Source organism: Teleopsis dalmanni, chromosome 1, assembly GCF_002237135.1.
Source record: "Teleopsis dalmanni isolate 2A chromosome 1, ASM223713v2, whole genome shotgun sequence".
NCBI lineage: Eukaryota > Metazoa > Arthropoda > Insecta > Diptera > Diopsidae > Teleopsis > Teleopsis dalmanni.
The window spans coordinates 102,260,564-102,272,114 of record NC_051846.1 but is presented as its reverse complement, the minus strand read 5'-3'; the positions used below and the strand labels follow the sequence as shown (position 1 = coordinate 102,272,114).

Here is an 11,551-nt window from a genome sequence, read left to right as displayed (position 1 = left end):
AAAGACGAAATCCCAAAGAAACGGCCTCATATGGCGAAGAAAACAGTTTTGTTCCACCAAGACAATGCACCGTATCACAAGTCGATGAAAATGATGGCAAAATTGATCGAATTGAGCTACGAATTGCTGCCGCACCCACCGTATTCTCCAGATCTGGCGCCCAGCGACTACTGGCTCTTCGCAGACCTCAAAAAGATGCTCCGTGGTAAGAGATTTGGCTCAAATGATGAAGTAATCGCCAAAACTAACGCCTATTTTGAAGGCAAAGAAAAATCGTTTTACAAAGGCGGTATCGAAAGATTGCAAAAGCGTTGGAATGATTGTATCTCCCTGAAAGGGGACTATGTTGATGAATAAAAACGAATTTTAGCAAAAAAAAATGTGTTTTAACTAGTTAGTCACACACATTATTGAACGAAGTGTTACAGTGTGATGAATTACTGATTGTCACAGAGAGTAGAAACCAGCAAATCGATCGAATAACAAAACGCGATAAAAGCAATAAAAGACTTGAAAAATAAAAAGGCGCCTGTCTTTGACCTTATAACATCCGAAGTTTTAAAGCAGGTACTAGATAAAGCTGTTCGTAAACTATTAATTCAATTCAATGCAGCAATAAATCCAAAATATATTCCTAGCCTATGGAAGATCGTATAGGTAAAAATGATTCCAAAAGCTGGTAAGCCGCTAGAATGCATATCGTCATATAGACCAATTTAAATTTTACCAACCATTTCGAAGGTCCATTCGAAAAGCTATTCTACAAGAGACCTATAATAGAATCCGAAAAGCTAATACCAAACCATCAATTTGGTTTTCGTAGTAAGCATTCGACTATAGATCAAGTAACCGCATTGTCGATGAAATTGAAAGGGCTATAGGGGGGGAGGGCCGCGTGCCCCTGGGAGCGAGTACACAAGGCAACGTGTCTGATTGCATTTAACACGGAAAATGCCAGCGCAATTCTTGTTGTCCTCAATCCAAGTTGTCGCACAGCCTCCTCGTGGCACCCCTAAATAGTTACCTGGCACCCGCTGGGTAATGAACTATTAGTGCGTACGGCGAGTCTCATCCCCAGGACTTTAAATTTGGGTTGTGCACAGGGTTTGGTACCCGTCACGTTAAATCAGCCACCAATGAAGGATGCAAGAGTGCCGCGGAACTGGAAATCGAATAACGTTGACGACCAATGCACACGATTAAAGGACTATGAGTTACGGATATGCACCTGGAATGTCCGGACCCTCTATAGGGAAGGTGCCTCTATCCAACTGGCGGAAGCCCTCAATAAATGTAAGGCTGACGTCACCGCCATCCAAGAAATGCGATGGACAGGACAAGGCTGCTCTAAAAGAGCAAACTGTGATGTATACTACAGCTGCCATGCAAATAGACGTGAATTTGGATGCGGTTTTATGGTAAGCAAGAGATTATTAAAATTAGTCCATCGATTCACACCGGTGAACGAAAGGCTTGCCACACTCCATGTCAAGGCAACATTTTTTAACATCACGTTAATCTGCGCTCACACACCGAGAGAAGAAAAGGACGACTTGACCAAAGATACCTTCTACGCGAGACTCGAGGAAATTTATGACCGCAGTCCCGCCCACGACGTTAAAATTGTTCTCGGGGATTTTAATGCAAAGGTCGGAAGAGAAGAAGTCTTTGGTCCAACTGTCGGACCAAAGACTTATGGAAGCCTCCATAATTCAACCTCCAACAACGGTCTAAGGCTAATTGATTTCGCTGCGGCGCGAAATATGTATGTATGTATGTATGTAGCACCAGATTCCCACACCGTGATGTTCACAAGGCAACGTGGCTATCTTCCGATCAAGCAACACGAAACCAGATTGATCACTTCGTGATTGACGCAAGGCACGCTTCTAGTGTGCTGGACATACGTTCATTCCGTGGTCCAAACATCGACTCAGATCACTACCTTGTCGTAGCCAAGGTACGCATGCGGCTTAGTACCGAAAACACTGTACGCTCCAATGTTCAGAAAAAACTAGACGTTAGTAAGCTGCGATCAAGAGAGACAACCGAAGTCTTCGCTGCTCAGCTCTCTAGCCGATTAAACAACCAACCCTCCCGTCCCGATAATCCCGGTAGACAATGGGGACATATCTCTCACTCCCTACACACAACAGCGGAAGATGTCCTTGGTTTCCAACGTCCCCCACGACGAAACCAATGGTACGACGAAGAATGTCGCCAAGCTACTGCTGCGAAGAACGCGGCCTATAAAAGGACCCTGCAGTCAGCAGCAACGCGAACCGTGCATGAACAATATCGGGAGATGAGGAAGGTAGGGAGGTGCCTATTCAGACGGAAGAAACGAGATCAAGAAAGGCGTGAGCAAGAGAAAATCGAAGTGTGTAGAAATAGGAATGATGGTAGTAAATTTTATCGAAAAGTCAACCGTCTGACTCAAGGTTTTAAGCCTGGTGCATCAACCTGTAAGGACGAAAATAGTAATCTGGTTACAGATACGCAGAATGTACTGAAAGTATGGAAGGAGCATTTCTCCAAACTACTATCTGGCGATGATAACATCAACTCTGCCATTGAAGAAATGCCCTCTGTATCCCCAATCGAAAATGATGACGTTGAAATTCCACCACATAGCCATAACGAAGTGTGTGTTGCTATACAGCGACTTAAGAACAACAAAGCGGCAGGCGCAGATGGCCTGCCTGCTGAATTGTTTAAGGCCGGCGGCAATATGCTGATAGGGTGCATGCATCATCTTATCTGCAGAATATTGTTAGATGAAAGTATGCCCAGCGATTGGAATCTCAGTACCCTTTGTCCTGTCTTGAAAAAATGTGACCCGACGGTTTGCGCCAACTATCGCGGGATTAGCCTAATACCTGTCGCGTACAAGATTCTTTCAACTGTACTATGTGAAAGGTTGAAGTCACATGCCAACTCACTGATTGGACCTTATCAGTGCGGCTTTTGACCTGGTCGCTCCACCATTGATCAGATATTCACACTGCGACAAATCCTGGAAAAAGCCCACGAACATAACATCGACACTCATCACCTTTTTGTCGATTATAAAGCAGCTTTCGATAGCCCTGTACGATCACACCAAAATGTATGATCACACGCTGAATCAAAAGTTGAAATCAACTGTTTGCAAGTACTGAACTCTTAAATCCAGTACTTATGTTGACTTATTTGAACACGAGAACCACTGAGCACTTGAACCCAGTGATTTGACGATTGTCCTAAATTATCCTGATTACTGAACACTTGAATCCAGTAGTCAGGTATTTATATGGTGTAAATTGGGTACTTGAACCAAATCTACAAGCTATTAGAACGAACAAAAAAGAATCGATAACGAATGTGGCTTCGCATCAATTGAATTGTCAAAAATTCAATTGTGCCTTTTATTTAAAATTGATAATTAATTTACAACAAATAAATTAACTAAAATAACCTTGACCATGCATGCCAAACAATGAACTTATTGCAAACTGCAAGAGTGCATTTTCTTGCAGACGAAATTTGACGCTTTTGTTTTCATGTGCCAACAGAAGCGTATGACGTATTTTGGGCATTGCATTGACAACGTTATTTTTTACACCAAATATATTTAACACAATTAATACAATACAAATAAAAATAACAAATTATTCATACAAAATTAATAACAACAAAATATTCATATATATAAACAAATATTCAACAAGCCCCATTAGGGATCGCATTTACGCCGCAATGTCTGAGCTGGTTTCCCTGCAAAATTAATTCGACTTTGCAGAATGACGCTGAGCAATACCCGTAGCTCCGTCAAGGTAGGATCGAGTCTCTCTGAACCTTTTGATACCGTGCGAGGCTTCAGACAAGGTGATCCCTTATCATGTGACCTCTTCAATTTCGTCATGGAAGTGATCATGCGTAGGGCAAGTGTTCATCGTAATGGAACAATATTCTACAAATGTGTCCAGCTCCTTGCTTACGCCGACGACTGTTAAGTTTCATATTAAATCTATTATCATTGTATCAATTATTATAATTGTTTTCTTATTATTGTATTATTATTGTCAATTATTATAATTGTATTCTTATTAGTGCATTAATTATATGTGTACATAAGTACCTAAATTAGTTCTTATGTTGTTTTTGTTGTTGGTGTTTATTTGTGTTATCAAACATTTAGCAATGTTGCTGGCTCTCACAACTAAATATTCGCACGCTAGCAGCGTGCCAGACGTAACATTATCATCTTCACACGCCACTGTGCAAGGTTGATAAGCATTATGTTCATTTTCTTTATCGTGTGTTCGTTGTGAGTTGCAGCAATAGGCAAGCCGCTGCGACAATTCTGTTGTTCCCACAGGTGCAATATGAGTTGGCGCATGGCTTCAGTGATAACACATTTAAGTCACCAAATTTGTAAAGCAGGTTGATATATGGCAAAATACATATATCAGCTTGCTGGTTGCATTAAATAGTATAAGCATAGGTAATGCACATATTTCCCACGAATGCCCTTGGCCTTGAATGTTCAAAGTCCATCGGATAACAAATCGTGGGAACTGGGTGCATTTCCTCCTTTACCATAAGCTTAGTGTTAAGAATTTTGTATAAAAGCACAACATTTTTAATAAACTTGATTCAATTTAACAACCTGAATACAACCAAGTGTTTTCTTTTGGTTTAAGTGCCTAAAAGAACCTTGAGCAAAGTCGGTTTATGTGCCGAATTTGAAAATCAATAATAAAAATAAAATAAACAAATAAATATCTATATATATATTTACATATATATCTAGATATCTATAAATTACGTAACTGGTTCATGTGCCGGATTACGTAAGTGAATTACTAAGCTGGTTAAAGTGCCGGATTAGTGAATCCGTATCAGACTAGATACGGAGGATAACATATCGTGAAAAGCTAAGCTGGTTCAAGTGCCGGATTAGCTTCAGTCCGTATCAAACTAGGTACGGATCATAACATTTTTGGTGACCCCGACGTGATTTATCACGCATCAGTGGACATACACGTGATATCACGCATCAGTATTGTCATTTGTGGACATACACGTGATCTATCGCGCATCAGTATTGTCATTTGTGGACATACACGCATCATTGTTGTCATTCAGTGGACATACACGTGATATCACGCATCAGTATTGTCATTTGTGGACATACACGTGATCTATCACGCATCAGTATTGTCATTCACGCAGCAGTATTGTCATTTGTGGACATACACGCATCATTGTTGTCATTCAGTGGACATACACGTGATATCACGCATCAGTATTGTCATTTGTGGGCATACACGTGATCTATCACGCATCAGTATTGTCATTCACGCAGCAGTATTGTCATTTGTGGACATACACGCATCATTGTTGTCATTTGGTGACATACACGTATCAACATTTCAACAATCAATTTTCTGGTGACCATGGAGGACCTTATCAACCAACAGGCTGAAACAGGTGCTGAAATCCAGAACATCATAAGAAACTTCAAGAAGGATGGTCAGGCAAGGAAAACCCAGGCCTACTATGAAGAACGACTGAAGCGTTTAAACTCAGCGTGGGAGTCCTTCGATGAAGTCGACAGTAAAATTCAGAGTCTTGATTCAATTCCAGTCGGACACGACTACATAAAAAAGGAATATTATCAAGAGATCCTGAATATTTACAAACAGTACAGCCGACAATTTGAAACGGCCATTCAACAATTCAACCAAGAAGAAATAGTCGAGCCTGTAACTGTTCCATCAACATCAAGATTTAATGTTGGACACACAGATGATCCAGCGTGCGGCCCTGATCCACAGATTCAAGGGCTCATCAACAAACAACGCGCAATATCATGTTCATTATTGCGGCTCATCAATGGCGTCAAGCGCATATACGAGCAACAGCCTCTGTCATATTACCAAGTAAATATTGACAGAATTAACAAATTATGGCAAGAAATTGAAGCCGTTAATTTTAAAATCTGGGAAATACATTCCAATCCAATAGGAGTTGGATATGATATCCAGAAATATATTGAACTAGAAGAAGAAGTTCAAAATGTGCTGGTGTCACTAACATCAAAGGTGACATCAAATCAACAGCAACCGCCTCTCGTTGCGGAAAAGGTGCAAGTTAGGTTACCTAACATAACAATTCCGAAGTTTGACGGAACATATACCAAGTGGATGGAGTTCGACAACTTGTTCACAGAAATGATCCACAACACTCAGTTGCCAGACGCACAGAAGATGTGGTATTTAAAAAATCATTTAACTGGAGATGCAGCAGGATTAGTAGCACATCTAGCTCTAACCAATCAAAACTATGCAACAGCATGGCAGATATTGAAGGAACGGTATGACAATAAAAGAATTATTGTTTCGTCCATCATCCAGAAACTCATGGATCAAGCAACTGTGAAGGGTTCAGCAGCGAATGACATTCGGGTCATACATGACTGTACACTGGAAGGGTTATTGGCATTAAACAATTTGGGCATTGACACCAGTTCCTGGGGTCCAATGTTGTTATATGTATTAACTCAAAAATTAGATAAACAAACTAGACTGCTATATGAACAGTCTCTAGTGCATCCGCGCGAATTACAATCAATTGATGATTTTCTGCTATTTCTGGAAAAGCGATTTCAATCATTGGAAAGTGTCTATCCAAATCAACCAGCAGTCAAAGTAGTGACAGCAACAGTAACTACAAACAATACGTTATCTTGCAAGATGTGTCACCTCAATGGCCATCAAATTTACCAGTGTGACAAGTTCTTGGCATTATCAGTTCCTGATCGTGTCTCCGCAGCACAACGGTTGAAATTGTGTTTCAATTGTCTTCGCAGCGGACATAGAACAAGTGATTGCAACAGCAGGCATTGCGTCAAATGCAATAAAGCGCACAACACGTTACTTCATCTGCAATACAATGTAAAGGCGCCAACAACTGGCGCACCTGAATTCACCAACATCAACGCGACTGTATCCAAGAAGACCACTTCCTCCAATCAAGAAGAAGCTGCTGCTGTTTTAACTACAGCACTGTCAACAAAACCATATGTGTTGCTTGGGACCGCCAAGGTCAATATTAATTCAAATACTGGCGAAGCAATTGAATGCAGAGCCATTCTGGATTCTGGTTCTCAAATGAACCTTGTTATAATCTAGTATGTTTTGCATTAGTTTAAACAATCTTAAATAATGAAATGTAAACAAAATTCAGTTAAATATAAACTGTCAATCTTGTCGGTTGTATTTACTTCAGTTGGCGACGAGGATAAAAATCTGCAATTAATCAATCGCTTTCACGCTTATTTCGTACCGTTCAATTTTACATACAATCATGCCGGGCGAAAGTGAAATTTATAAGCAATTGCTTAAAGAACAACAAGAGTTCTCAAAAAATTTACTGAAACAACAACGTGAGTGGATGGACTCAATGTTCCAAAAACAAGGTACTGCCGATGTATCTGAAAGAAATCACAACGTTGTTCCAGTATTTCACAAATTTTCGAAAGAACAGCAAACCTGGGAATCGTACTTAGAACAACTTAACCAACATTTTTTAGCATATTCAGTTCAGTGCAGTGAAAAACAAAAATCATTTTTCTTGTCTTGGATTGGCACAGAAAATTTTGAGCTGCTAAAAAATCTTTTCGGTAACACGAAAGTACAAGAACAATCTTTCGAAAATTTAACGAAAAAACTAACGGATCATTTCCAGTCGAAACGACATGTAATCGCTGCACGTTACGATTTTTTCAAAAGGGAAATGAAGCCACATCAATCATACAGAGAGTGGGTAGCCGATCTCCGCGGATTGGCAAGAGAGTGTAACTTTTCGTGCTCAGCCCAGAATTGTTTGCACAATTTCGTGGATGATATGATTCGTGACCAAATTATTATACGTACACCGCACGATGCTGTGCGCACCGCTGCGTTCCAAAAGCCCCAGCCAACACTTGCTGATGTTTTACAGATTGCAGAATTGTACGAAACAACCACTAAAACGGTGGCAACAATTAAAGAACAAACGATCGAAAACTCAATGCCTGTTAATTCAGTTGGTACAATTATAAAAAAACCGGGTGTTTTCAACAATAACAATAATAAAGTAAAATTCAAATCATGTTCTGGCTGTGGAAACTCTCATGCAAGAGAAAACTGTAAATTTAGAAATGCTGTTTGCAATAGATGTAGCAAAATTGGACATATTGCGCCAGTGTGCATGTCAAAACAAAACAAGAACAACAAACGTAATTCAGGTGATGAAAACAAGAAGAAAGATTACCGTCGTAAAAGTCACAACATTGGTACTGTTGAAACAATTAACAGTTTAACAGGTATTGTAAAAACTGAAAGCAATAAGAATTACATTGACTTGGAAATTTGTAATAAAATTGTGTCTTTCCAAATGGATTCTGGTGCAACAGTTTCTCTAATAAATAAGCGAACATTCAAAACTCTAAATTGCCCAAAGTTGCGGAATTGTACAAAAACCTTATTTGGTTTTGGCAAAAATGAAATTCCAGTGCTTGGTGAACTTTGCGTAGATATCAAATGTGGCGGAAAAGAAAGGGAAGTGGTAATCGTTGTCGTGGATGTCGAAAACTGTAACAATTTATTCGGTTTCGATTTATTCAAAGAATTCGGGTTTGAGATTCAACAAATTTGTAACATTACTGAAAGTGAATCACACAGAATTAGCGAGCTGTGTAAGAAATATGGTGATATTTTTGAACCAGCTCTTGGCACAATAAAAAACTTTAAGGTCAGTATTTTTTTTAAAGCCAAATGCACATCCGAAATTTTACAAAAGCCGACAAATTCCATTTTCGCAAATGTCACTTTTCAAGAAAGAAGTCGATCGATTGACAAATGCGGGTATTTGGAAACCTGTGAAGTTTTCCCAATGGGCTTCGCCTATTGTACTAGCTCCAAAAGCTGATGGTTCCATAAGAATTTGTGGGGATTTTAAACAAGCAGTCAATGCGCAAATTGACATTGAACAATATCCTTTGCCCATACGCGAAAGTCTTTTCCATAAAATTAATTGCGGTCAACATTTTACAAAAATCGACCTTAAGGATGCGTATTTACAAATGGAACTCGACGATGAAGCAAAAACAATAATGGTTGTCAACAGTCCACTTGGGTTATTCCAATACCAACGTTTACCGTTTGGAATTGCAAGCGCTCCAGCTATATTCCAAAGATATCTTGAGCAGTTACTTCAAGGCGTAGAAGGTTGCGGAAATTATCTCGATGACATTATCATCTCCGCACCTACATTTCAACAACACATCAGCCGCCTAGAACAAGTACTTCGTATTTTGCAACAAAATGGTATCAGGTGCAAGCAAGAAAAATGTTTCTTTCTGCGAGATAAAATCGAATATCTCGGGCGTCAAATTAGTGCAAAAGGTATATTGCCAGATGAGTCAGGACTAAAAGCAGTCAAAAACCTGCAGCCGCCTAAAGATCTAAAGCAAGCAGAAGCATTCATGGGTAAGGTAAACTATTACCATAATTTTATACCTAATTTTTCGCAATTATCCGCGCCAATCAACATGCTGCGCCGAAAAAATGTAAAATTCACATGGGGTACAGCACAACAACAAGCATTTATAGCTCTTAAAACGCATATTCTCAATGCAGCGCAATTAGCACATTATCAGGAAGATTTACCGTTGGTTCTAGCTACAGATGCCTCCTCCTATGGCATAGGAGTCGTGCTCTCGCATACGTACGTTGACGGTACAGAAAGGCTTATTGCTTTTGCATCTAAAACTCTCGACATTCATCAACGACGATATAGTCAGATAGAGAAGGAAGGGCTAGCTATCGTTTTTGGAGTCAAGCGTTTCCATCAATATTTATACGGAAGAAGATTCACCTTGGTTACTGACCACAAACCTCTTGTTAGCATTTTTAATCCAATTCATCAGTTGCCGTCGATGACGTCACATCGTTTACAGCGATGGGCTATTATACTAATGGCTTATCAGTATGATGTTCGGTATCGTAAAACTACTGAGCATGGAAATGCCGATGCTTTATCTCGTTTACCTGTTGGTGAAGATAAAACTTTTGATCATGAAGAATCTTGTTTCAACATCAATGAACTTAACACACCTATTGACGCTGAAATAATTCGTCAGCATGCCAAAAATGACCCAATTCTTCGCCGAGTTTATTTTCTCGTTACAAACGGTTGGCCTGAAAAGCTAATGCCTCAAGATGCTGATCTTCGATCATTTTTCAATCATCGCTTTGCTTTAATACTAAACAACAATTTGCTTTGCCTCCAGACGGAGTACAACCGGGTTGTCATTCCAGCCTCCCTTAAGCAGAAAATTCTTAAACTTCTTCATGATGGTCATTGGGGAGTATCGAGAATGAAACAGCTAGCTCGACAACATGTCTGGTGGACTAATATTGACAAAGACATCGCACAATTAACTGAAAATTGTGATGTGTGCAAAATTGCAAATCCTGTTCACGCACGTGAATACGTAAGCTGGCCTGAAGCTGATCGACCTTGGGAGAGAGTACATATCGACTTTGCTGGTCCATTTTGTAATTCAATGTGGCTAATTTGTGTCGACGCTTTCTCGCAATTTCCGTTCGTTGTACAACTATCTACAACAACAACGGTTGACACCATATCAGCATTGTCTTCTATATTTTCTCTGGAAGGTATACCAGAAACCATCGTAAGTGACAATGGTCCGCAATTTACAGCTGAAGCATTCAAACATTTTTGCTCAAAACTTGGCATCAAACATATAACAACAGCGCCGTTTCATCCAGCCTCAAACGGGTTAGCCGAACGATTCGTCAAATCTTTTAAAACTGCTGTTAAGAAAAACATTGACGATGGATTGTCTCTCAAATTCGCTGTATCAAAATACCTTGCAACATATCGTGCAATGCCGAATGCTGAAGGTAAATCACCTGCAGAACTTTTACATGGAAGGCCCGTTCGTACCTTGTTGAGTCAACTGTTTGAATCGCCTAGGAAGCACCTTGAAGCTTCGAAACGGAAAATGAAATTCAGTCTAAAGCAACCCGTCTTCGCTCGAAACTACGCAAGAGGGGAAAAATGGATAAAAGGAGTTATTGTGAAACAACTTGGTAAAATGGTTTACCGAGTGAACACATCTTTTGGTTACATCAAACGTCACGTTAATCAGCTTAAAACTAGAAGTAGCTCTGACCTCTCTTCACAACCAATTTTTGAATTCGCTCCAAATTTCATCAATGCCACACCGCCTTCATCTAGCCAATCAACATTAATGCCTAGTGAAGAACGTTCTACCGAAGTAGTTCAACTTCGAAAAAGTGGTCGCATTCGGAAGGATGTAAATTGATTTGAGTCCGACGATTTCAGGAAAACTTAAACTTTGTTAAAAATTAAGGGCGGAGAAAGTGTTATAATCTAGTATGTTTTGCATTAGTTTAAGCAATCTTATGTAATGAAATGTAAACAAAATTTAGTTAAATATAAACTGTCAATCGTGTCGGTTGTATTTACTTCA

At 39.7% G+C, this 11,551-nt stretch overlaps 2 protein-coding genes across 2 annotated transcripts; both read left to right on the top strand.

Annotated features, from left to right (window-relative positions):
• The first annotated feature begins 1,771 nt into the window (after positions 1-1,771).
• On the top strand, positions 1,772-2,971 carry LOC119663271. The gene has a single exon (XM_038072928.1). The coding sequence runs from the start codon at positions 1,772-1,774 to the stop codon at positions 2,969-2,971; it is 1,200 nt and encodes a 399-aa protein (XP_037928856.1).
• A 4,811-nt stretch (positions 2,972-7,782) lies between these two features.
• Positions 7,783-11,383, top strand: LOC119663262 (uncharacterized protein K02A2.6-like). Its single transcript, XM_038072918.1, has 5 exons — positions 7,783-8,077; positions 8,126-8,781; positions 8,867-9,356; positions 9,435-10,252; positions 10,322-11,383. Exons 1-5 carry the CDS (start codon positions 7,783-7,785, stop codon positions 11,381-11,383), a joined length of 3,321 nt encoding a protein of 1,106 aa, XP_037928846.1.
• Positions 11,384-11,551: the final 168 nt, after the last annotated feature.

What these genes read in the sequence shown, in the direction of transcription:
- LOC119663271 (XM_038072928.1), top strand. Translation starts at nt 1,772, where the DNA reads ATGTATGTATGTAGCACCAGATTCCCACACCGTGATGTTCACAAGGCA.
- LOC119663262 (XM_038072918.1), top strand. Translation starts at nt 7,783, where the DNA reads ATGAAGCCACATCAATCATACAGAGAGTGGGTAGCCGATCTCCGCGGA. An exon ending in TCGTATTTTGCAACAAAATG is followed by an intron (nt 9,357 to 9,434) that starts GTATCAGGTGCA and finishes TTAGTGCAAAAG; the next exon opens with GTATATTGCCAGATGAGTCA. An exon ending in AAAAGCTAATGCCTCAAGAT is followed by an intron (nt 10,253 to 10,321) that starts GCTGATCTTCGA and finishes CTTTGCCTCCAG; the next exon opens with ACGGAGTACAACCGGGTTGT.